At 58.5% G+C, this 21,254-nt stretch overlaps 1 protein-coding gene across 3 annotated transcripts in view; it reads right to left on the reverse strand.

The window, feature by feature from the left end:
• The window catches only part of IQSEC3 (IQ motif and Sec7 domain ArfGEF 3), an 82,498-nt gene that overhangs the window by 14,974 nt on the left and 46,270 nt on the right, over window positions 1-21,254 (reverse strand). For all 3 annotated transcript variants that reach the window (XM_074357376.1, XM_074357375.1, XM_074357374.1), the window contains 5 exons: window positions 18,591-19,687; window positions 16,422-16,583; window positions 3,796-3,918; window positions 3,157-3,323; window positions 159-298 (listed from right to left, as the gene is read on the reverse strand). In XM_074357376.1, the coding sequence (XP_074213477.1) occupies window positions 159-298; window positions 3,157-3,323; window positions 3,796-3,918; window positions 16,422-16,583; window positions 18,591-19,687 (1,689 nt within the window). The remainder of the gene's footprint in view (window positions 1-158; window positions 299-3,156; window positions 3,324-3,795; window positions 3,919-16,421; window positions 16,584-18,590; window positions 19,688-21,254) is intronic.

Genomic DNA, 21,254 nt, shown 5'->3' on the forward strand with positions numbered 1-21,254 from the left:
GTAGGGGGCAGTGTTCCTGAAAAGGGAGGGGGATGCCAGGAAGAAAGAAAGGGACAGAGATGGGGGTGGGGGTGGGGGTGGGCTTCGGGGCCTCAGGGAGGGGAAGCCACCCCTCTCCCCACTTCTGGGGTGAGCGCTGCCCCCTGGTGGGCACTTACTGTCTTCATGCCCACAATGGACTTCTCCACCTTGGTGACGTACGTGACGTGGTCCTCGTTGGACCTGAGCTCCTTCTGCTGAATCCTCTCATAGATGCCGACTACCAGCTCCCTGGGGATGTCGGCGCCATCGTCCACACCTGTGCACGTGGAGTGGGAAGGGGAGGGGTGTCAGGGGCCGGCAGCCAGAGAGGGGAAGCCCCCTATCTGACCCGAAGGGTGGCCTTGATTCTGCCCTGACCCTGCTCCAAAGCCTTCAATGGCTGGCTCTCCATACCCGCTAAATTAGGGACAAACTCCCTAGCCAGGCACCCGAGCAACCGTAATACTGCCCAGCGCACACCCCCGGCCTCGCCTCCTGCTGTCCCAGACCCAGAGCCCCCACTCCCATCTCCCAGGCCTCCTGCCTCCTGTTCCTGCCTTCACTCCTGCCCTAGTTCTAGAACTCCTGTTCTAGTCTTAACAGTCCCCTGCCCCACCCCCGCCCCTCCACCCCGCAGTGTCCTGTCTTCTCAGGCTCCCCACTCCCTTCCTGCAGGGAGTGTGGAGCCCCATGATCACTTGCTGAATGGTGACAAGATCCTCCCCAACTGGGAGCACCGGTGAGGGGGTGACACATTAAGCGAAGGCGAGCAGGGCGGCCCCATGGTGGCGGTGCCCACTCACAGCGACGACCAGACTCCAGTGACAAAGAAGAGCCGCAGGAAACATACCAACGTGAAAACAACTTTCCCCGGGAGGTAGACACAGAGGCAGTTTTTAAAAAAGTCTTCCTTCTACGTCTTTCTTGAATGATTATACACTTCTCTCTTTTTTTTTTTAAGAGAGAAAAATTAAAAATAAAACATCTTGGGCAACTGCTCCCAAAAGAGTTTTCCTAAGGGCTGGGGGATAGTACACCTTCTGTGAGCGACTCTCTGTCTCGACCCCTTTTCCTCCACGTCTGAGCTTGGTTCTGAAGGTCGGGCACAGGAGCCACTCGGCACCTGGGGGCCTGAAAGAAGCCAGGCTGGGGCCAGAAGGAGCAGGGCAGGGACTGAACACACAGGCTCTCGGGTAAAGGTGGCAGGTTGCCCACCTCTGCTCCTTCTGAATGCCCTGGAAGAAGGATTTTTTTTTTTTTAAAGCAGTGACAGGGGAAGAGGCAGTGGCACCAGGGGACCAGAAAGCGGGTGAGTAAGCCTGTGGACCAGCAAGTCTGAGAAAGCAGAAGCGGAAGCCGGAGGGAGGTTAGAAGGCTCAGAACCACCAAAGGGCTCTGGAGTTGGTGGAACCCCTGGAGGTGGAGATGAAGGTGGGCTGGAAACAGGGAAGTCGGTTGAAAATCACTTTAGAAAGCAGTTAGACACCTCTATCCTTTTGCCTGCACCCAGCCTTCTGACGGAGGGTACATCCTCCAGAAGGGGTGAGCCAGGAGCCCTGGGCTGGGGAACCCGAGCCCAGCCCAAGTGGGAGTCTGTGCCGAAAACTAAGGGATGGAGTTGATGTCTACATACTAGGAGACCCCCTCAACCCCTTTTCCCACAAAGATCTCAGAATGTTGGCAGCCAGACTCGTACCCTCTGGGCAGCAGATTGGACATTTCTCCTTTGAGGGATCAACCAGCTCAGGAGGAAATACATAAAGATACTGCAGCCAGGTCTCCCTCCGTGAGAACGCCCACCAGCCCGCCGCCCCACACACACTCAGAGCTTTAATCAGCCGTTCAGTGGCTCACGCTTAAGTATCAATGGACAACCAAGCCTCACAGCCATCCACGGAAAGTCTAACCCTGAAAGCATGGGAAAGGGACTTAGGAGAAATAGCGGCGTGGAGGGAGAAGCTGAAAAAAACAAACAGGTGGAAGCGTGCTGTTCGCATCTTCAGAGATAGCTAAGGGGATATTGCAGCTACAAAGCAGGAACAAAATGCTGTAAGAAAGGGACATTCAGAGAGCCAAAATAGAGTTCCTGAAAGTGAAAACTACGCCAGCAGAAGTGAAAGACTTAGTTGGAAACTTGAAAGGTAAAACTGAAGCACATCTTTAAGAAAGTCCGACAAGAAGACACAGGTGGCAGAGAACGAGCTATAAAGATCAGAGGCTCAGACTAGGAGGTCTAACATCTGGATAACAGGAGCCCCAGAGAGCGAGGTCAGAGAAAATGCGGACAGAAAATGATCCAGTGCAATATTTAAGAAGAGTTCCCACAACAGGAGCACGTGTGTTCCTAGACTGAGTGGAAGAGGCCAGTACCCAGCACAACGGATGAAAAAAGAACCGTAACAAGCACATCATGCTGAAAGTTCTGAGCACAAAGGACAAACGGAAGAACCTAAAAAGTTCAGAGAGAGTGAAAAAGCCGAATACGCCAGCGGTCAGCACTGACAGCTAAAAGACAACAGACGCCTGCAAGATTCTGAGTTCAGTGTTTCCAACCGGGAACTCTACTCCAGCCAAACTCAGTCAAGAGTGAAGACTGAAAAAGATATATCCAGACTTGCAAACTCCTGAAGAGTTTGCCTCCAGTATACCTTTCCTCTGGAAGTAAACTGAAAACAAGGACGCAATGACATCCAGGAAACCTGAACCGACGCATGAGTTAGGAGAGGACCTGGTTGGTGAATAAATGCCAGAAAGTTACCCAAGGCCGACCCAACCAGACCCAAGACCTAAAGTCATGGCTCTCCTCTCCTAAGTCATGGAGTCGGAAGGGCCGGTGCTGTGCAGGCACCAGCCATGGTGCCAGGGGCCTGGAGGTCCTCCAGTGGAGGACATTTTGCAGAGGACAAGGGGCATCTCCCAAGGGCCCTTGCTACTGGCTGTCGGGCTGTGGCAATGGCTCCTGGAGACTCCACGGATGCCTGGCATGCAGACCACTTCCCCGGGCTGCTACGGTGACCAGGCCCAGAGAGCAGTGCCCAGTGCCCTTGGCCATCAGGGTGGCCGTCTGCAATCTCCCAGGGAGAACCCCAGCGCCCGCCCCCTACCCTGCAGGTTGCGGAGGAAGCCCGCCCCTACCCCGCAGGTTGCGGATGAAGTCCTCCAGCAGCATCTTCCGGTCAGGCTTGATGTTGGGGCTGTACATGTCAGTGTTGAGCAGGATGACGGCGAAGGCCAGGATGAAGATGGTGTCGGGGTTGTGGAACTGCTGCACCTCCTCGGGGTTGCACATGCAGTAGCGCTGGCTGCGGGGGAATGAGGTGCGGGTGACGCGGGGCCCCACCCGCCCTGAGCTCCAGCAGTGCAGGGCATCCAGGGGAGTCTGGTTCTCCCAGGGCTCCGGCCCAGGGAGGCTCTGTCTCAGTCCGTTGATCGCTGTCTGCCTGGTACCCTGATCCTCGTCCCCACCAGGGGGACGAGGCAAGTGTCACACACCCATGGACCCCCCAACACCCCCACCCCCAGGTGTCAGCCTCACACAGATGCTCAGGAAAGCTGCGCTGGCCGAGGGGACAAGTGAGGTGCCAGCAGGTCACCTGGAGGCCTGGTGCTGCTCCCGCTTAGAGAGCCTGAGGGTTCTGCCCCTCTTCTTTCCCTCCCTCCTGCCTCCCCAGCCCCTCCTGTCCCCCAGGCTCCCAGCAGCCCTGCTCCCCCCGCCCCACCCTCCCCCATGCCTAGGCATGCGTGACAGGGGTGGGGCTGGGGAAGGGGTCCCACCTGAAGGCCTCTATGAGCCGCTCCACCTTCTGGGCCTCGCCCTGCACGCGGATGTGCGCCTGGAACTTCCGCAGAGCCTCGTCCAGCTCCATGGCAGAGAAGTCCATCTCGTCCACCACGCAGCTGAGGGCAGGAGGGGAGGGGGTCATGAGGGGGTGGGCCTCCTCGCCCACTAGAGCTGAAGAGGTGGGCACAGCCCATCCACTCGCTGGAAACCCCTGCCCTGGTGGGGAGGGGGGACCTGGTCCCTGTGACCAACTGGGAGGGGACTTACCACCCCCCAGGCTCTCCTGTAGCCCAGGGGCCCTCCTCACCCGTCCCCTCACCTGACACACAGCCCTGTGAGAGTGGGCTAAGGGTCTCCCTCCCCCAGCAGAGAAGCTGGGGCCCGGGTAGCAGCTGGCTGTCCACCTCCCGCCTCCAAACCCCAAGGCCTTTCCTCTCAACCCCACAGAGTCCAGAGTCAGAGGCTTAAATGGTGAACAAACACAGTCTCTCTTCTGTCCTCTCGAAGGCCTGTCGGGGCCTGGCTCTCTCCCTGGCTTCCAGCTCTCGTTTGGGAATCTCCTCTTACGCCGTCCCTCCCAGGTCTGAGGGTCCACAGCCAAAGAAAGCCCGCTCTCAGGTAAGTGACAAGTCGGCTTAATGTGGGGAGACAGTGTGACAAATGTGGCCAGATTCTGGGCCTGGGCCAACCACTGAAGTTTTGTGACTTCAGACTCACCTCTTGGAACCTCAGTTTCTTCTTCTGAGAAAGGAAGGTCAGAGTCCTATTCCCCAAGGACCCTTCCACCTCTGAAATGCCACCTCTGACCCTGGAGAGTTTGCCTCTGAATGTCCCCATTCAGTGCATGGAGGGGGACACGTGCCACGCACCCCCACCAGGCAGTCTCACTCCCCTGGCTTGGCCTGCTCCTGGGCCCTCCCTTTCTGGGGTCTGGTGACCAATGTCTCCAGGGCCGTGAGCAGCGAGACAGGAATCTGGGCCCCTGAGAAGCAGCAGGCCTGACAAACCCTGAGGGCCGCAGAGGCTCACATGCGGAGCTGACGTCTGCCTTTCTGCACCCACAGGCTGTGCACTCTCCTCCCTCCTGGTCCCCCCCACCCACCACGCACTGTCCTCTTTCTGCTCCTACAGCCCTCGGCGTGCGCCACCAGCGTCACAGCCTGCAACCACTGCCCACCTGCCCCGCCTGCGGAGTGCGGCTCAGTGCCCAGCATGCCCGGGACTCAGGAGACGCGAGCCAGTGGTGGGCGAGTGGAGGCACACGCCCTGAGCAGGCCCCACCCGCTCGGTGATCCTGGCTCCGCGGTCAGATTCTAGGAGAAAGCAAGGAGCCCCGTGGTGGTGGTCAGTGGCTGTGCCTCCCCAGTGCTCTCGAGGGATCAAGGGAAAGCAGTCCTCATAAGGCCGCCTGGCGAGGGCAGGGCAGGGAGGGAGGGGCTTGCTTCTTCCTCCCCACGGGCAGGGCAGATGGCCACCTGCAGGCTGGGAGCCACGCTTGCCTTGGTCAAACCCAGCCTTCTCTCAGGCTGTCAGCCTGGGGTGGGTGCGAAGAGGGTAGGAGTGGAGATAAAGATCTGGTCCAACAATGAGAACTGGCCGCGTCTCACATCTGAGACGGACAACAGGTCCGGCCAGGGGAGAGGCCACTCTCACTTCCCAGCAGCTCTTGCCCCTCCTCCCTGAGCTGCGCCCAGGTGAAGGGAAGGGGGGCTCTGACGGCAGCGCCATGGGGCCCACACCTGTGTCCCCAGCCCAGCCCAGCCCAGCATGACTGAGCCGGATGGTGATGCTGTTGGGAGGTGGAAGACCAGGGCGGCCAGGGAGCAAGAGGGCTGGGAGCCAGAGCTGGGGAGGCAAGGAGAGGGAGACAGAGACACAGAGACAGTGAGAGACACGGGGAGAGAGAGACAGAACAAGAGAAACAGAAAGAGGAGAGAGAGGGCAAGACAGACAGACAGAAGGCAGGAGAGAGGAGGGGGAGGAGTCGTGGCAGGCTGGGCTGGTGGGCCTGCGCGCAGAGCGGACCCTGGGCGGCCTCTCATCCTAGAGACCTCCCCCAATTCTCACAAGGCCAAGGGGGAGGCAGTGCGCCCTAGCCCGGCCAGCCCTGGCACAGAGACCTGGCGCCCAGGAGGACCCTAGAATGGCCCTGCGCCCCCTGGTCTGGTGTCCAGCTGCTGCCCAGGGCTTGGCCCTGTCAGTCCGTCTATCCCACCCCCTACCTGGCCCCTGCCTGACCCTGAGCCCTGTGGTCCTGGCGCCCTGTGTCCTTCATCCGAGTCCCTCCCAGAGTCTGTCCAGGGACCGTCTCCCCCATGCTCTGGCGCGGGGCTGACCCCACAATGAGGGGGTGGGAGCCGGAAGCCTGGGCACTGGGTGAGGTGGCAGAAGGCGACTGCGTGGTGGCTGGGGGAGGGCGGATGCGCCCAGCCAAGCACAGCGGCCTACTTTCCAGCCCTGCACTCAGGTGACGCGACCGCTCACCACTCAGGGCTGCAGCTAAAAGCTCCAGTAATGAGCCTGGAGCCCAAGAATCCAGGACCAGGACGGGAGACTCAGCCAGGTGGAAACGCCAGCCCCAAGAGCTGGGGAGGGGAGGCCTGCGGGGGTGGACACTGGGGCTGCGGGCTGGAGCGGCTACACCCCACATCCCGGAGGAGCCCGCCGCAAGGCAGCTGGTTAAAATGCAGAGCCCTGAGCCCTGCCCCAGCTCTACCAACCAGGCGGCTTGGTGGAGGGACCTGGGGACCAGCATCCCTCAGACTCTCCTCTGGTTCAGCTGGGCCCAGTGCAAGGTTGGGGTGGGCTGGGGGTGGAGTTCAGCCCACGTGGAGGCTTTTAAAATGTGAGTCCAGCAGCTCACGGAGCATGTGTGTCCCCACTGCTCTCGGGGGCTGCTTTTGTGGTGGGGGTGGTGAGGATGGGAGAGCGGGATGGAGGCAGAGACAGAGGCAGCCCCTACCCCTGCAACACACACACACACACACACACACACACACACACATGTCCTGCCTTCCACGGGCATCGGTGTTTGATGTGCAGGTGCTCCGAGGTTGGCAGAGCTTAGAGGGTTTCTGCAAACCCCTCAGAAGCTGTGTTGAGAGGTGGAAAGTCTACCACCTGCCCCAAGGAGACAAATGGCTCCCTCTCTGTAGAGCTGGGGGTTGGGCCAGGTGACTTCTTGGGCCCCCAGCAACACCCACCTTGACATTCTCTGAGGAGGACCCAGAAGCAGAGAGGGCCCACAGTCAGCCTCCAGGCTCTGCAGATGTTCCCAGACAGTGGGGCATGACAGCATCATTTGGGGCTGGCTTTGGGGTACAGCTCAGGGTGACAGGCTGCTTCTCCACTCCTCCTGGGGTGCCCTCCCAGTGGGGCCTGTGCCTCCTGGAGCAGGGGGCTGGGCTGAGGCTGTGCCCCAGGGGACCCTCACCACGGGGTGGGCTCCACCACCCTGGAATCACCCGCAGTCCTCCCCCCTTCCCACAGCATGCTTTTCTGTTCCTTCGTAAGTGAGTGTCAGCCTGAGCCTGACCTTGTGCATCTGTCTCCGCGCTTCCCTCCCTCCCCCATTCCCCTCTATGTTTCAGAATTTGCTCACACTTAAAATCTCCCCTCCCTTCCTCCTTGTCACCCTGGAATCCTGCTGGGAGCCGACTGTCTGATGGTTCTGCAGATCCCTCCTGCTGCCGCACCAGCACAGCCCGCAAACCGCTCTCCTCTCGTCATCTCTAAGGTGAAAGATTTACACGCTTCTGGGGGTTGTTTGTGGTGTATGTGTATCTCCCCATTTTACAGAAGGCAAAACTGAGACCACAAAGGGGCTTGCCCGGTGCTCCCACAGCTAGGAAGACCCTCCCCACTTCAGCGGGGGTCCTAACACCAGTGGGGCACCCCATCTGCACTCTCCTTTACTGCGTATTGGTCTCAGGGCTTCGCTAAGTGCACAATGACTTCATCTTCTCAGTCCTGTGCGATATTAACCATTATCCTGTTATTTTTTTATTATACGAGGAAACTGAAGCTCACAAGAGAGCTGGCCCCACGGGGGGCTGCACACATCGCATTCCCGGCACACGCTCTCTCCAGGGCTGGTGCTAACCTGTCTCTCCTCACCCAGGCCCCTGGGGGGACCTGTGAGGGGCCAAGGCGGGGCACGCGGACACATCACAGAGTCACGGGTGAGGGGCCACTTCGCTGGCAGCAGTCACAGACGCCTGTGGACACCCTGCGGTTTCTAAGCTGGCCTGGCCACAGAGCCCACAGCAGGGGACCAGATCCCTGCCCCCACCTTCTGCTTCCTGAAGCTTTCTCTGGCCCCCAGTAGCTTGCTTGCCCTTCTCTCCTCCCTCCCTGCCTCCCTCCCTCCCTGCACTGAGTGCCTCCTGTGTACATGGCACTGTGCTAGGGACCTGGAATAAGTGGCAAACAACACAAACACAGATCCTGTCCCAGTGAGAGAGGCAGACACTAAATGCAGAGCTAAAAATAATTATTTCCTTATCATTGTGACAAGTCCTATGTAAGGAAAGGACAGGGCTTCGTGAGAGGATGAAGGAGACATACTTTATATCGGTGTGTCCAGAAAGTGCCTCTTGGGGATGTGACATTTGAGCAGAGACCTGAAAGATGAGTAGGGGCTGGCCAAGGGACGGGGAGGAGCAGAAGGGGGTTCGGGAAGAGCACATGCCGAGGCCCTGCGGTAGGAAAGAACATCCAAGGACCAGAAAGGGCCAGCAAGGCTGCGATGGATGCAGAGAGTGAGGGCTTTCTCCTGAATGCAGTGGGAAACAGTAGAAGGGTGTGGTCAGAGGAGTGATGTGATCCAGTTTGTTTTAAGGAGATTTCTCTGGGTGTGGGGGAGGATGAATGAAAAAGGAAGGGCAGGGAGCAAGGGTGAGGCAGGGGGCCTAGTCAGGAGGCACCTGTAGAGGTCCAAGCTCGAGAGGATGGGCCTCAGGCTAAGTTGGAGACCAACTGAAGGGACAACCTGAGATACATCCGAGAGGAGGAAGTGATGGACGAGGTGACGGCAGGAATGTGGGCGGTGATGAAGAAAAGGAGTCAGCAACGCGTCTCAGAGCTCAGGCTGGAACTCCTGGGGCCTGGTGGCACTATTTTTTGAGATGGGTCCTTGACGGGTGGACACATATGCTGGAGGAGAGATCGAGACTTCAGTTTTGGACACATGACGTTTGAGATGTTCTTTCCTATCAATTCAGTATCTACTCAATCACGATCTTTGGCACCCAAAGCCTTGCCTTTTCTATTTACAAATCAGAGCCCAGCCTTGACCCTTCTTTGCTCTCTCCTCACTGGCCCTTTACTCTGCTGTCTTTGGAGCCAGACTTCTAGGCCTCCTCATGCCATCTCCACATCCTCAATCCCATTCACTTTTCAACCTGGTCCAGCCAAGCATCTACCCCGGCATTCCATTAATACGTCCCCGGTCAAGACCACTGCCGGCCACCATGTTGCCAAGTTCAAGGCACCAGCTTCCATCTCATCCCACCAGCCTCTTGGCAGCATCAACCTGGTTAAAGACTCCTCTCCCTTGCTCCCGTCCCATCGCCCTCCTCTGGGTTGACACTTCCCTCTGGGGGCACCCCTCCTCCATCTCAGGCCCTCCTCCTTGTCCTCCTCCACCTGACTCTAACTTAGGGCGGGCCACCGGTCCCTTCCCCTCTCCACAGCCTCTCCCTAGGGGGCCTTATCCACTCCAATGGCTCTGAAGTCCACCACAGGCGACAACTCCTAAGTGTTTATCTCTTGCAAAGAGTTTGCCTCTTATTTTATCATTAGTCACTAACTAGTGGATCTGGGGGGGGGGGTGGCGTTGGGTCCACACTGTTTATGAAAGGCCATGTTAAATAACGGTGTGCCCAAGTGCCAGGGAGGGTGGCTGAGCGCGGACGCCCGTCACTGGGCGACCTTCACAAGACCACAGGTCACGCTGGTTTGCAGGGAAGTCAGGGGGCACAAATTTTACGTTTTACCAGGTATTTAATATTTTAACTTGCTCTGAGTAAGTATTTGATAATGTCTAGTTGGAGGAATTTTTCAGATGAAGTGTCCCATACCCAGCTTCTCTCCCCTCAAACTGGAAGTACACACACGTGGTTTGGGTAGACTCTGCACCCGTCACTCCAGTGGGCCTGAAGCAAAGTCACAGTCATGCGCAAAGGCTGAGCGCTCCGAGTTCTCAGCATCCCGGGAGGCTGTTCGCTGCGAAGGGCCACCTCTGTTCCGCCTCCGCCCACACCGGCCACCAGGCCCTGCGCCTCCCTCTGCCTCTGGGCTCCAGCCACCTCCGCTCTCCCCACGGCCACTGCTGAGGGTGAGGCCTCATCATCGCACCATAGCTGTGACAGCAATACCCCGCGAACTGGCCTCCCTGCCTCCAAGCCATCTTCTAGAGCAACGCTTTGAGGACGCCCATTTGGTCCTGTCACTCACTCCTCTGCTTATATTTTCTTAAGGGCTTCCCACACCCCTCGTAAGAAACCTGAGTTCCCCAGAAAGCATGGCCCTGGTGGCTTCCAGCCCCTCTTGCCCCTGCCGTGACCTGGCTCCCCTCCGGAAGCCAAGCTTTCCAACCTCCCCACATCTGAACCTACTGTTCCTTCTTCCTGCCGCCCCCCCACCACCACGTCCAGGTCTCTGGGTAGCTTTCTGTCTCTCTGGGAGTCTTCCTGGACCTCCACGGTGGTATCTCCCATGCCACGAGTGCACCTGTCTGTCCTCCCACTAGGCCATATGCTCTCTGACTCCCAGAGTCAATCTCTGCATCCCTAGCGTATACATGAACTCAATAAACGTTCCCAGGGTGGATGGGTGAGTGAGTGACAGACCCACTGCGAGAATGAACAGGCCCGTGAGCACGCGGTCTGCTGGCGAGGGAGGCCCGTGGCCGGCACCTTTGGAAGCTCTGCCGGGTTGGCCCAGACCACCTGGAGCTGACCCCGGGACACAGCTGCAGGGGAAAGGTCCTGTGGACTCCAGACCACGTGCACCCCCACTTCCTTCAGCAGCACAGGCAGACCAGTGAGCAATGAGGGCCCGGAGAACCGGCCTTGATCAGGCTTCTTCCAAGGACCTACATGGACCTGCCCCGGGAGATGCAGCTGATGCAGGGGGAATCACTGTGGCGTGCCCCCTCTCTCCCGTGGGCTTCGGTGGGGCTGTGGCAAGCCCCTCACAAGGGCTGGGGAAGTGTGAGCCCAGATATTCCCTGCATCTGTATAAACAGGCACAATCTTCCGTGAAATTGCTTGTTAATACCAACCCACACGTGGAATCAGTCTGCGTTGCGGGGAAATGAGGCGTCGTACACAACTGTGATCAAAAGGAATTTCATCATCTCGACTTTTTTTCTTTTAACAAGAGCAAGACAGTGTCTGGCAGACAAAGGAACTAGTCTGGAGCTGAAAATAGGTAAAGATAAATTTAATTGGCCAGGAGAGACAGCAAAGATCTGGAAGGTCGAGGCTCAGGCCACGGCTGGGAAGAGGTGTGTGTGCTGCCCACGTGGGACTTTGCTCCAGGCGGACACCAGGTTTCCAGGTTTCAGGATGAGGGTGGGAAACGAAACCGCCCACTGCCACAAGCTGGAGGAACCCGGGTGTTACTTCTGCAGTTCTTGTCTGATACAATTCAATTAAAAATATCCCCATCCGCCAGAGAGTTATTTTTGTTAGCTGGAACTCATGACGTGCCTTAGGTCAAGGTTTTCTGGAAAAGAACAACGTGGCCAAGGAAACAGAGCAGGAGGGGGACCTGTCAGTGTCCCTGGTGACCACACAGGGACAAAGAAAATCTTGTTTGAGGTCTTCAGAAGGGATGGCTGCCAGACACATGTTGAAACTGCCAGGAGTCAGTGTGGATGGCGAGGCCGTTATCCTGTCGCTGGGCCAGGCAGCGCCCCTGTTCACCCGTGGCTCTCAAACAAACCCCCAGGCAGGCTGACGCACATGCACATTGCTGGACGCATCCCAGAGTCTCTGATTCCGGGGCCTGGGGTGGAGTCTGAGAATCAAAGTTGCTAACGAGTTCCCAGGTGCCACTGCTGTTCTGGGGGCTTCACTTGGAGACCCACGCTGGGTGCCAATGACAGGGGTGGGATGGGAAGAAGTCAGGCCTTCAGTGTCAGGCACCTTTGGGCTGAATCTTATCTCCACCACTTGGCTGTGCAGTTCCGGTCACGTAGCCTCTCCGGGCCTCACTTTCTCCGCCTCTAGAACGGAGCTGACATCTGTACCAGCCAGTGGGCAGGCGGGGGTGGGAGAGGCGATGCATGGAAAGCTCTCGGGATATAACAGAGCTTATGAAATGAGCATTCTCGCTAGGGACCCAATCGGGGCTGATGTGCCCGGTGAATAAGTGGACCTGAAGTTCCCTCCAGCAAAAGAATGAAGACCCTGTCCCTCATCGCCAGTCAGCTCTGCCTGAAACCGTCATAGGACCATCAACCGTGCGTAAGAAGGCAGATGGAGACAGGCGTCTTCCGGAGGGAGGGGCCTGAGTCAGCTCAGACCAGCCATTTATGGACCAGTTTCCCAGCTCTGTTTTCTTCTCTGACGAGAGGCTCAGGCCCAGCCAGGGAAGCTGAGTCAGGGGTGGGAGAGCCCCTGATTCCGTTCAGTGGCTCTGTCACCGGCCAGGGTACCAGCCATTTCTTCTCTCGGGGCCTCAGCTCCCGCCCTCAGTGAAACAGAGGGCTGGACTAGCCGACCATCCGAGGCATCTCTCAGCTGGGGTCTGACAAGCACTGTGAAGGCACTGGGACCACACGTCTGTCGGGTGATGTAGGAGACGATGGCGGGGGGGGGGGCGGGTGGAGGGCTCTGTTGTAGGCCATTCTGCAGGCTGCAGAGCCCAGCCCTCGGTCAGCTCTGTGACTGCGGCCAAGCGACCCGGCCGGCCGCTGCTCGGCCCCCTCGCTGGTGCGGACTCCCACACCTCACAGCCCTGCGCGCAAGAGGGCACGAGGCTCCGCACGGAGGGTCCTGGAACCGGGCCCGCCGGGCGCAGTGCGACTTGAGCTGCGTGAGCCACTTGGCCTCCCGGCTGCTCGCCCCCAGACGGCCCTCCCGAGGAGCCCGGGCAGGGGAATGCCCGGGAAGCCTCTCCGAGGAGTCTCACTTCCCGGAGCGGCCGGTCTCCGCCAGCCCTGAACATCACGCAGGACTGAGAGACAGCCCTTCAGGGCTAGGACCTGAGTACTCCGGAATGGAGAGGGTGGCAGGTGTGTTCATTTTTGTGTCAAAGCCCAGTTTACAGACACATGTGACCAAGCCAAAGGGAGTCTGAACTCTGGGCTATTCACTCCATGCTCGGAGTCCCAAGACTTCCACATATGGGAGTAAGTGATGCTTAAATACCAATGATTCTTTACTGTGAAGGAGAGTTGTGTGTGTGTGTGTGTGTGTGTGTGTGTGTGTGTGTGTGTGTCGGCAGCAATGCAGGAAAGGGCACTGGAGAGGTGAGGGGTCAAGGCTATAAAACCCGAAGACGCTGCTTTTACAAGAGACCTCCCCCTCCTTCCATTCCTCTGGGTGGGGGCAGTGTCAGGTTTTCAGAACAGTGGAGATAACGCCCAGAGTCTGCTACCCCCGCCTGCCCCAGCCTCTCTCCACCCTCGTCCAGCGCCGGCAGGGTTGGCCCGGGCACCCCCTGCCCCACCCCCCCGCGGAGCTCCTCAGGAATAAGGCAGCCCTTCTGAAGCCACACGCGGACGATGGGCCGGACGTTCTCAAATCACTCCTTCCTAGTGATGAAAGGCCACAGCCTTCCAGCCTGTTGAGCCTGACAATCTGTCTTCATTTCTGAACGTCTCCTAAGAAGAACAAATCTGTTACACGCTGGCCAGCACATTTCCACAGAAAGGAAATAATGAAATCTGACTACCACGTCAAACTCTAATGCCTCACCCAGAATGGAGCCGACATGGTGAGAGAAGGAACGCCCGGAAACTTCCTTCTGGCCGCCCAGCCCCAACGCTGCCCTGCCTGCACTTCCGGGGAAAGGACAGACACGACGCCCCTCCCCGCGTGTGGCTCACGTCCGAGGGGATGGCCCGACCGGCCGGGAGAGGCTGCCCGCCACCAGCCCGGAACTTCCCCCATCCGCCGGCCTGCAAACCTGCTGAAGCGAGCATTTCAGAAAGGAAATAGAGCGGAGCCAAATTTCCCAGCCATGTGAAGCCTGAGAGGGGGACACCTCCAGCCCCAAGGGGTCCCGTTCCCAATCTGGCTGCTGTCTGGCCCTCCCTCCTCAGCACCAGAGAGGACTTCCCAGTGAGCTCCGCCCCTTCCCCAGCGGCTCCTGTGGTCTGGGGAGTGAACTCACACCAGCCCTGAGGGGTCTGAGGGCTCCTGTGTTGGGGGTGGGGTGGGAGGTGGGGGGGTCTAATGCCCTGTGATTTTACGTGGGAAAGTAACGCTAGAAATAGCTGACATTTTGAAAAGAACTTCCTAAGTAAGCACCAGGCACTGAGTTAAGCAATTTACATGCATTTAAAAAATTTAATTCATTTGACTGGTTCTATTATCCCCTTCTAACAAATGAGGAAACTGAGACTGGTTTCTCCTAGAGAAAAAAAGAAACTACCTTCCCAAGTAAACACTGGAACGGACATGGCCCTCCATGTTCAGAACGCCTTCTATTACTATTTGATAAAGGCTGGTTGGAGATGCTCCTTCCTGGACTGGGTCTTCCATGGAACATTGACACAAAGGGACGGGGAGGTTGGCCTCCCAGAGCACCGAGGGCCTGATTCTGGAGGCAAATGTCACTGCATCTACGATGCTCAGACACGGGTCAGCGGCCAGGGCAGATTCTGCTTGCCCCCTCCTCTCTTCGTCCCCCACAGGCCCAGGAGTGGGGGCCCAGCCCTTCCCCCTTTCTGCCTCTCCCCTTCCTGTCTGGCTGCATCTTGGAGAGTGTGTGGCTTGGACTGTCTCAGTCTCCAAGGGGATGGGTGATTTATGTCCTTTTATTCAGCAAATAGCTTTGTACAGAATGGATGCGACAGGCTGAATGTCACTGGCGGGGGTGGGGGTGCCATGCAGAATCCCAATGAAGCCTTCCAGGCCTGGACAAATGGCACTGGGGACTGTCATTGTGTGTTTTCTCTAGTGGGAGTAAGGAAGAGGCAGTGGATCCTGAAAGGTTCCCAGGGAGCTGGCTTGAGTGGCAGGGAGATGCCAACTCGCCCAGTGTCTGGCTGCCCTGCTAGTGCCCGCCTCTTCTGCGTCTCCATCTTCTCCTTGCATTTGGCAATCGACCAACCAGGCAGCCAGCACCCTGCGGACTTGGGGGGTGGGGGCTCCTCTCTCAGGAGCTACCCCGTGCAGGCTGAGTGTGCCAGGGCCTGCAGAACAAAGCACGAGGGACCGAGGCATTCACAGGGGCAGAGGCGGGGCTCAGCTCTGCACTCCCCCTCCCTAAGCCCACGGTGCCCTCTCAAGACTCCTTGGCCCCTCACCTCTCTTTCCTGCTCCTCCCCTCCTCTCTCCTCATTGACACCTGGGTCTATAACTTCCCTGAGGCCAGGCCTGTTCCTCCCCCCAATTCCACACACACGTACACAGACAGGACGCCCAGCTCAGCCCCGTTCCCAGCAAATGGTAGACACTCAATAGTTGTTGAATGAGCGGTGAATGGCCCTCTGTTCTCTGGTGGACGCTGGCTCCCCAGCACTGCCCAGCCTGCAAGCCTCTATGGGCGGCCCTGGCTACATGGGAAAGCATGCTTAGGGCAAATGATCCTGCATGATGCCGTGGTGCACTAAGGACTGGGAAAGACGACAGATGCACAGGAGTGGGAGGGGCCTTTGAAATCACACAGCCCAGCCCTCTCACTTTACAGGTGAGGAAGCCAAGGCCTAGAGGGGAAGTGACTTGCAAAAGCTCCAGAGCGTGTTAGGAGCAGAGCAGGTGTCCGAGCTGGGCCTCCCAGGTCAAGCCACCTCTCCTGCCCGCCACAAGGCCTCCTCATCCAAGCCTGGCCCAGCCCCCACTGTCAGCCCAGCCCCCAGCCCAGCCCCGCTCCCTGCAGGGCTGCAGCGGCTGGTCTGAGTCCCCAGCCCACACACTCCGCCTCCCAGGGAGGGTGGCAATTCGCTTTCATTGTGCTGCTCAGCACAACCTGGGCTAGAGAAAAGCCCTGTGTTCCCAACACTGTGGGTCAGTGGGAGCCTAGCAGGTGAGAATTCCAGGGCCAGGCCACATGGGGCCGGGAAGGCGGATGAGAACACACAACACAGTCAGGGCCTGTGAGTGAAGCCTCACCCCTGCCCCAGAGCAGAGAGACAAAGCAGGGGCGGTCAGAAGGAATGAAGCCACGGGGCACAGCACCTCCACTCTCTCCCCCACCGATGGAAAGGGGGCAAGCAAAGCCAGAGAGATGAACCAGATGGAGGGAAAATAGGAGACAGAGAACACTTGATCTTTCTCTTCGTCTGTCATTTCCTCCAGGCCTCCCTTCAGGGCACCCACATAGCAGGGGGCTTCTGGGAATCCGCCCAGACTGGGAGGCCCCGTCCTTCCGCAGCTGTTGGGCCTGGCCATGCGGGGCGGGGCGGAGCCCGCGGGCCGGCGGGGCGGAGGGGGGCACTCACTCCAGCACGTCGCGGTTGAACTGCTTCTTGCTGTTGCCCAGGAACTCTCCGATCATCTGGCGGCTGAGGCCCTTGCGCTGGAGCAGGAAGTGGGCCACTCCAATGGGGGTGTCGGGGATGAAGCCTCGGGAGATCAGGAACTGGATGCCCTTGTCCGGGTTTCTGGGGTGGGGTGGGGTGGGGAGAAGGATTAGAGAGTGAGGCCGCCCATGACTCCCTTCCCTTCTTTCTTCCAGCCCAGGAAACACACAAAAGCGCCTGGAGGTCCTTGGGAAGAATTCCCAGGAAATGCCAGCATTCCTTCCACTGCGGAGGGTCTCCCCTTCCCCTTCCGAAGCCCCTCTCCCCAGGGTCTCCTGAACCTTCCCGCATGGGAATGAAGAGGGTGCAGGGCTGAGGAGGTCTGGCCAAAGTGGATTCCATAGCGAGTGGAGAGATGTCCCTTCTGTCTTTCTGCCTCAGTCCCACTGGGTCTGACCCTGAGGTCCCCAAGCCCTGCCAAGAAGGCTCTTCTCCCACCAGCATCCTGCCGTCTCAGCACCCACACTGGGACCCAGAGGGCAGGGGGACTGGGAAATGGAGGGGAGCTATCCCACTACATCCTTCTCCCCTGTCCGTGGTGGACCCAAGAAACCTGCTCTCAGGGTTTACTTTCACAGGCTTGTGTCTCTATACGTGGGTGTGGGTGTGGGCGTGGGCGTGGGCGTGGGTGCTTTGTCTTAAGGCAGATGAGCTCCCAGCTTGGTGGCAGATCCACGCTGCTCCCCGAGCTAGATCTGACTGGCCCAGAAGGAGGTAAGTACAGAAATAGAGGGTAAGTAAGCCTTTAGACCCTTTTACAGCACTTTGACATTTTCAGGACAACCAAGCATGTGACTTTTTCTGGCACTTCATTTTTGTCATATTTTACCAACGTATCAGCCCACAACATATTGGGTGAAAACCCAAACTGGTCCTTCAGTACACATAATTTGAGAACCACTGTGTCTTGTGGAATCCAAGTGTCTGTGTGCACCTGCAGAAGTGAGGCTGGGGCTGCGCTCACCAGGGTCGCAGCCTGACACAGAAGAGCGAGCAAGGGATTGGGAGTCAGATCTGCCTTCCCCCGGCTCTGCAACTTACTGAGTAACTTTCACAGCACGCACGCAACTCACCTTCCTTGTGTGAGCCCGTTCCCTTTTCTGTAAAATGCCATAATAACGCTATCTCTAGATATTGTTAGCAAGTTTGCAAATGTTTTACGTCCGCTGAGCTACGAGCAGGCGAGTCGGCGTCTAAGCTTCTTGAGACCAGGGAACGTGTCTCGCTCATCTACGTGGTCAGGTGCTGGCACTCCAAAAGTCGGAGTTAAATGAATAAATGAACGCGCATGTGAGTGGTTTCCGCTCAGTCCTCACTGATTAAGTAGGAGGGGTGCTGTGTTTCCCAGCTCAGGGCTGTAAAGGAAGAGGTGGTGGAGGGTGGAGATGAATGCCTCAGGTACTCGACATTCCCACAGGAGGGGCATGCGTGTTTGCTCGGTTTGCCACCGGCTGTATGTGTACCTCCTGGCTGCAAGGAAAAGTCTGGCCGGGTGCTCTGAGCTGCGGTGGCCGTTCACTTCTCTACTCCCATGCCCTGTTCTCTTGTGTGCCACCTCTGCCTGCCTCGCACCCACCTCCTTGTCTCCCCTCGCCGCTCTCTAATGCCTCTAATCCGTCTCCTGCTCTCTACCTGTGTTCCTCATGCTGGGTCTCTGCTTGCCCCACCCTCGCCTCCTTTTCTCCTTTGTCCATTGTCTCTTCTCTGTGTGTCATCAACCCCATGGGATAATGCTGTTTCCCTGCCTTCATGTCCTACCTGAATGACTTCTGTGCAATGCTTTTACTACCTGTACTATTATTCACTTAAGCCAGGGTTTTCTTTTAAATTTCTCCCGCTTCTCAAAGCCTAGCTTCATCTAGCAGTCCCAGTGGTTAAAGCACCGTTTGCTGTGTTTTGTCCCTAATCCTTAAAATAAATTCATACAAATTACAAATAAAATGCGTGTTCCTACACAGTCTCTCAAGCAGCAGGCTGGCGCAGAGGCCACCGTGGACACTAGGAGGACATTGGGACGACCCGCTCGGTTACCGGCACTGCTCCCCTGCAAGGGCAGGTGCCCGGCCCCGCCTCCCACTGCGGACTCACATGTTGAAGAGGTTGAGGCCGATGCGGTACCGCCGCTTGCGCAGGGTGTCGGTGGAGAGCGTGGGGGACCTGCAGCTGGCCGGGTTCTCGCAGTGGTAGCGGGGCAGGCTCAGGACCATGGCCTGCAGGGCCTCCTTGGAGGCCGAAGCCGACGCTTCTGAGCCCGACTTGGCGGATTTGGTGGACGTGCTGCTGCTGCTCAGCTGCTCTGAGTTGTCGGCGGCCTCGGCCTCGGCCCCTTTCCCCACCTCCTCGGCCTCCTCCTCGTCCTCTTCCGTCGCTGGCCCCGCAGCCCCGGGCGGGCTGGCGCGCTGGGCTCCCCCAACTCCGGCTTCTGCGCTCGCGTCCTCGGCCGGCGCGTGCCCCTGGCCGGCGCTGGGGGCCTCCGGGGCCTCCTGCCCCCCGGGCCCGCCCTGCTCCGCCTTGCCTGCCGTGGACTCTGCTGGGGCCGCAGGCGTCTGCGCGCCCAGGCAGTTGGCCACCGACAGGGCGGTGGAGGAGGAGACGGAGATGTTCTGGCTGGCGATCTGCACGGTGACGTCCCGGAAAGCCATCATGAGCGTGCTGCCATGGCCCTGGGGCGGGCCGGCAGGCTCGGCGGGCTCAGCCCCGGCCCCGGGGTGGGCGCCCTCGGGCTCCCGCGCCTCGGCCTCCAGGCCTGGCGTCCCTGCGCCTGCGCGCAGGGCTTGGTGGAGCTGGTAGGCGCCGCTCTCCTGCAGGGAGCACATGGTCTTGAGGCTCCAGGTGCTGAGGGCATCGTCGATGGACTTGGCCAGGGACTGCACCTGCTCGGTGAAGGAGTCCTCCAGCTCGGTGAGCGTGCCTGCGAAGGTGGGCGGCAGGGAGGGCGAGCGCACCAGCGGCAGCCCCGCGAGGCCGCAGCCCTCCAGGAGCGCCCTCTCGGCCGCCAGGCTCTCAGCGGTGGGCGCGCGCACCTTGCGCAGGGAGATGCGCCGCGGCAGGCGGCTCTCCAGGAGCGAGTTGCGGATCTTCTCGAAGTTCTTGCTGAGCTGGTACTGGCGGAAGGCGGTTTGGATGGTGCAGGCGGCGCGCCGGGACACCAGGTGGCCCCCGTACTTGTGTTCTAGCATTTCAATCTGCAGTGAGGACAGAGAGGAGCAGGAGCGCAGTTAGGGAAGGGGTGCGGCGGTCCTTGCGAAAGAGGGTGGCGGTGGCTGGCGACCAGGCGTGACCTGGCTAAGCTTCGGCGGGGCCCGGGAATGCACAGCTGGAGGGCCCTGAGGGGCTCATGTTTGCAAACCCTAGCTTGCCAAGGCCTGAGATGCCAGGTCGTTGCCAAGAATCCTAGCGGTGTGGGACGTAGGGTTGGATTCTGGGGTTGGTGATGCCAGGGGCAGGGGACAGCGGAGTTGCGGGCGGTATTCAGATATCGCTGCGGAAGGGTTAGATGAAGCAATATCAATAAAACTTGTTGGACCTGCGTGATGGTTAAATGGGCTTTTATTACACTGTTCTTTGTACTTTTGTGTATATTTTAAAAGAATAGAAAATTGAAAATTAAATAGGCTAAAAAAAAATCGCTGCTACTCCTGTTCACCTCATTTCTTTGCTGGCATTCACGTCACTGCCTTGGGGTAGTTTCCTGTTCCTGGGAGCATCACAAGGGTTGGGGTTGGGATGTGGTCATCTCTGCGTCCCTAGCTCCCAGGCCAAGGGCTGGCACATGGTACAACTCAACACACGTGAGTTTAATAAAGACAGATGGATGATGGGTGGATGTGTCAGCAGTGGGAGTCCCTCCAGGCTACCGTGCAATGCCAGTCACCTCTGTTCTCAACAATGGGTGCTGTTACAACTGGGGCAGGGCTTGGTGGGGTTGGCTGGTGGGAGGAGGGCGTGCTGCCTCCTCTGGGCGGATCTGAACCCAGGAAGACTTCTGGCCCCGGCCAGTCTGGCCCCAGGGCCCTTCATCCCCTCTCTTCATCCCCTGCCCCCACCACCCCGTCTGTGGTCCGTTCTCCTCCTTGGGTTACTAAGCTCACTTTTTCTCCCTTATCAGAAACCGCTCAGGAAAGGACTAGAGAGACATCCCCACCCCAGGTGAAAGTGACCGATGACACTTAGCCTCGCCCCTCCCTAGGGGTGTCTGGATTTGAATAGCAGACAAAGCCTGTGCTAAGGCGATGGACAAAATGGAAGCACCATGGGTTCCATCAGTCCTTGGGGACGCTTGGGCAGTGCGAAAGTGTCCGTGGGCCTGGAAATGATGCCCTGTTCCCAGCCGAACACTCAACTCCCACGGGGTCATTCCTGAGCTGAGAGCTGGCGCAGGCGCCTGAGATGCCCCCAGGCGGGGATCCACATCTCCTTCCACCCTGGCCTGTTCACAGGTCGAGGGAGCCCCCAGGTACAAGAGCTGCGCTTCAGGTTATGAGATGCTGTTGCGCCCGGAGGGAAGGCATGAAATCCCACTGCCTGAAGTGCTTCCAGAGTGGTAAAGGGTCCGCTGCCTGGCGTGATGTCACCCTGCTTGGAGGCAGAAGGCTGGCTGAGATGACCTAGGAGATGTCTACCAGCCAGGGTCCGTGCTTCACCCAGGGAAAGAAGAGATTTTAACTTCTTGAATCTGTTCCATCAAGTCCTCCGCTTGACTATAAGCCCCATGAAGGCAGACTCTGCCTGCCATGCTCAGTGCTTATCCCT

The sequence above is a fragment of the Camelus bactrianus genome, chromosome 34, assembly GCF_048773025.1.
Source record: "Camelus bactrianus isolate YW-2024 breed Bactrian camel chromosome 34, ASM4877302v1, whole genome shotgun sequence".
Taxonomy (NCBI): domain Eukaryota; kingdom Metazoa; phylum Chordata; class Mammalia; order Artiodactyla; family Camelidae; genus Camelus; species Camelus bactrianus.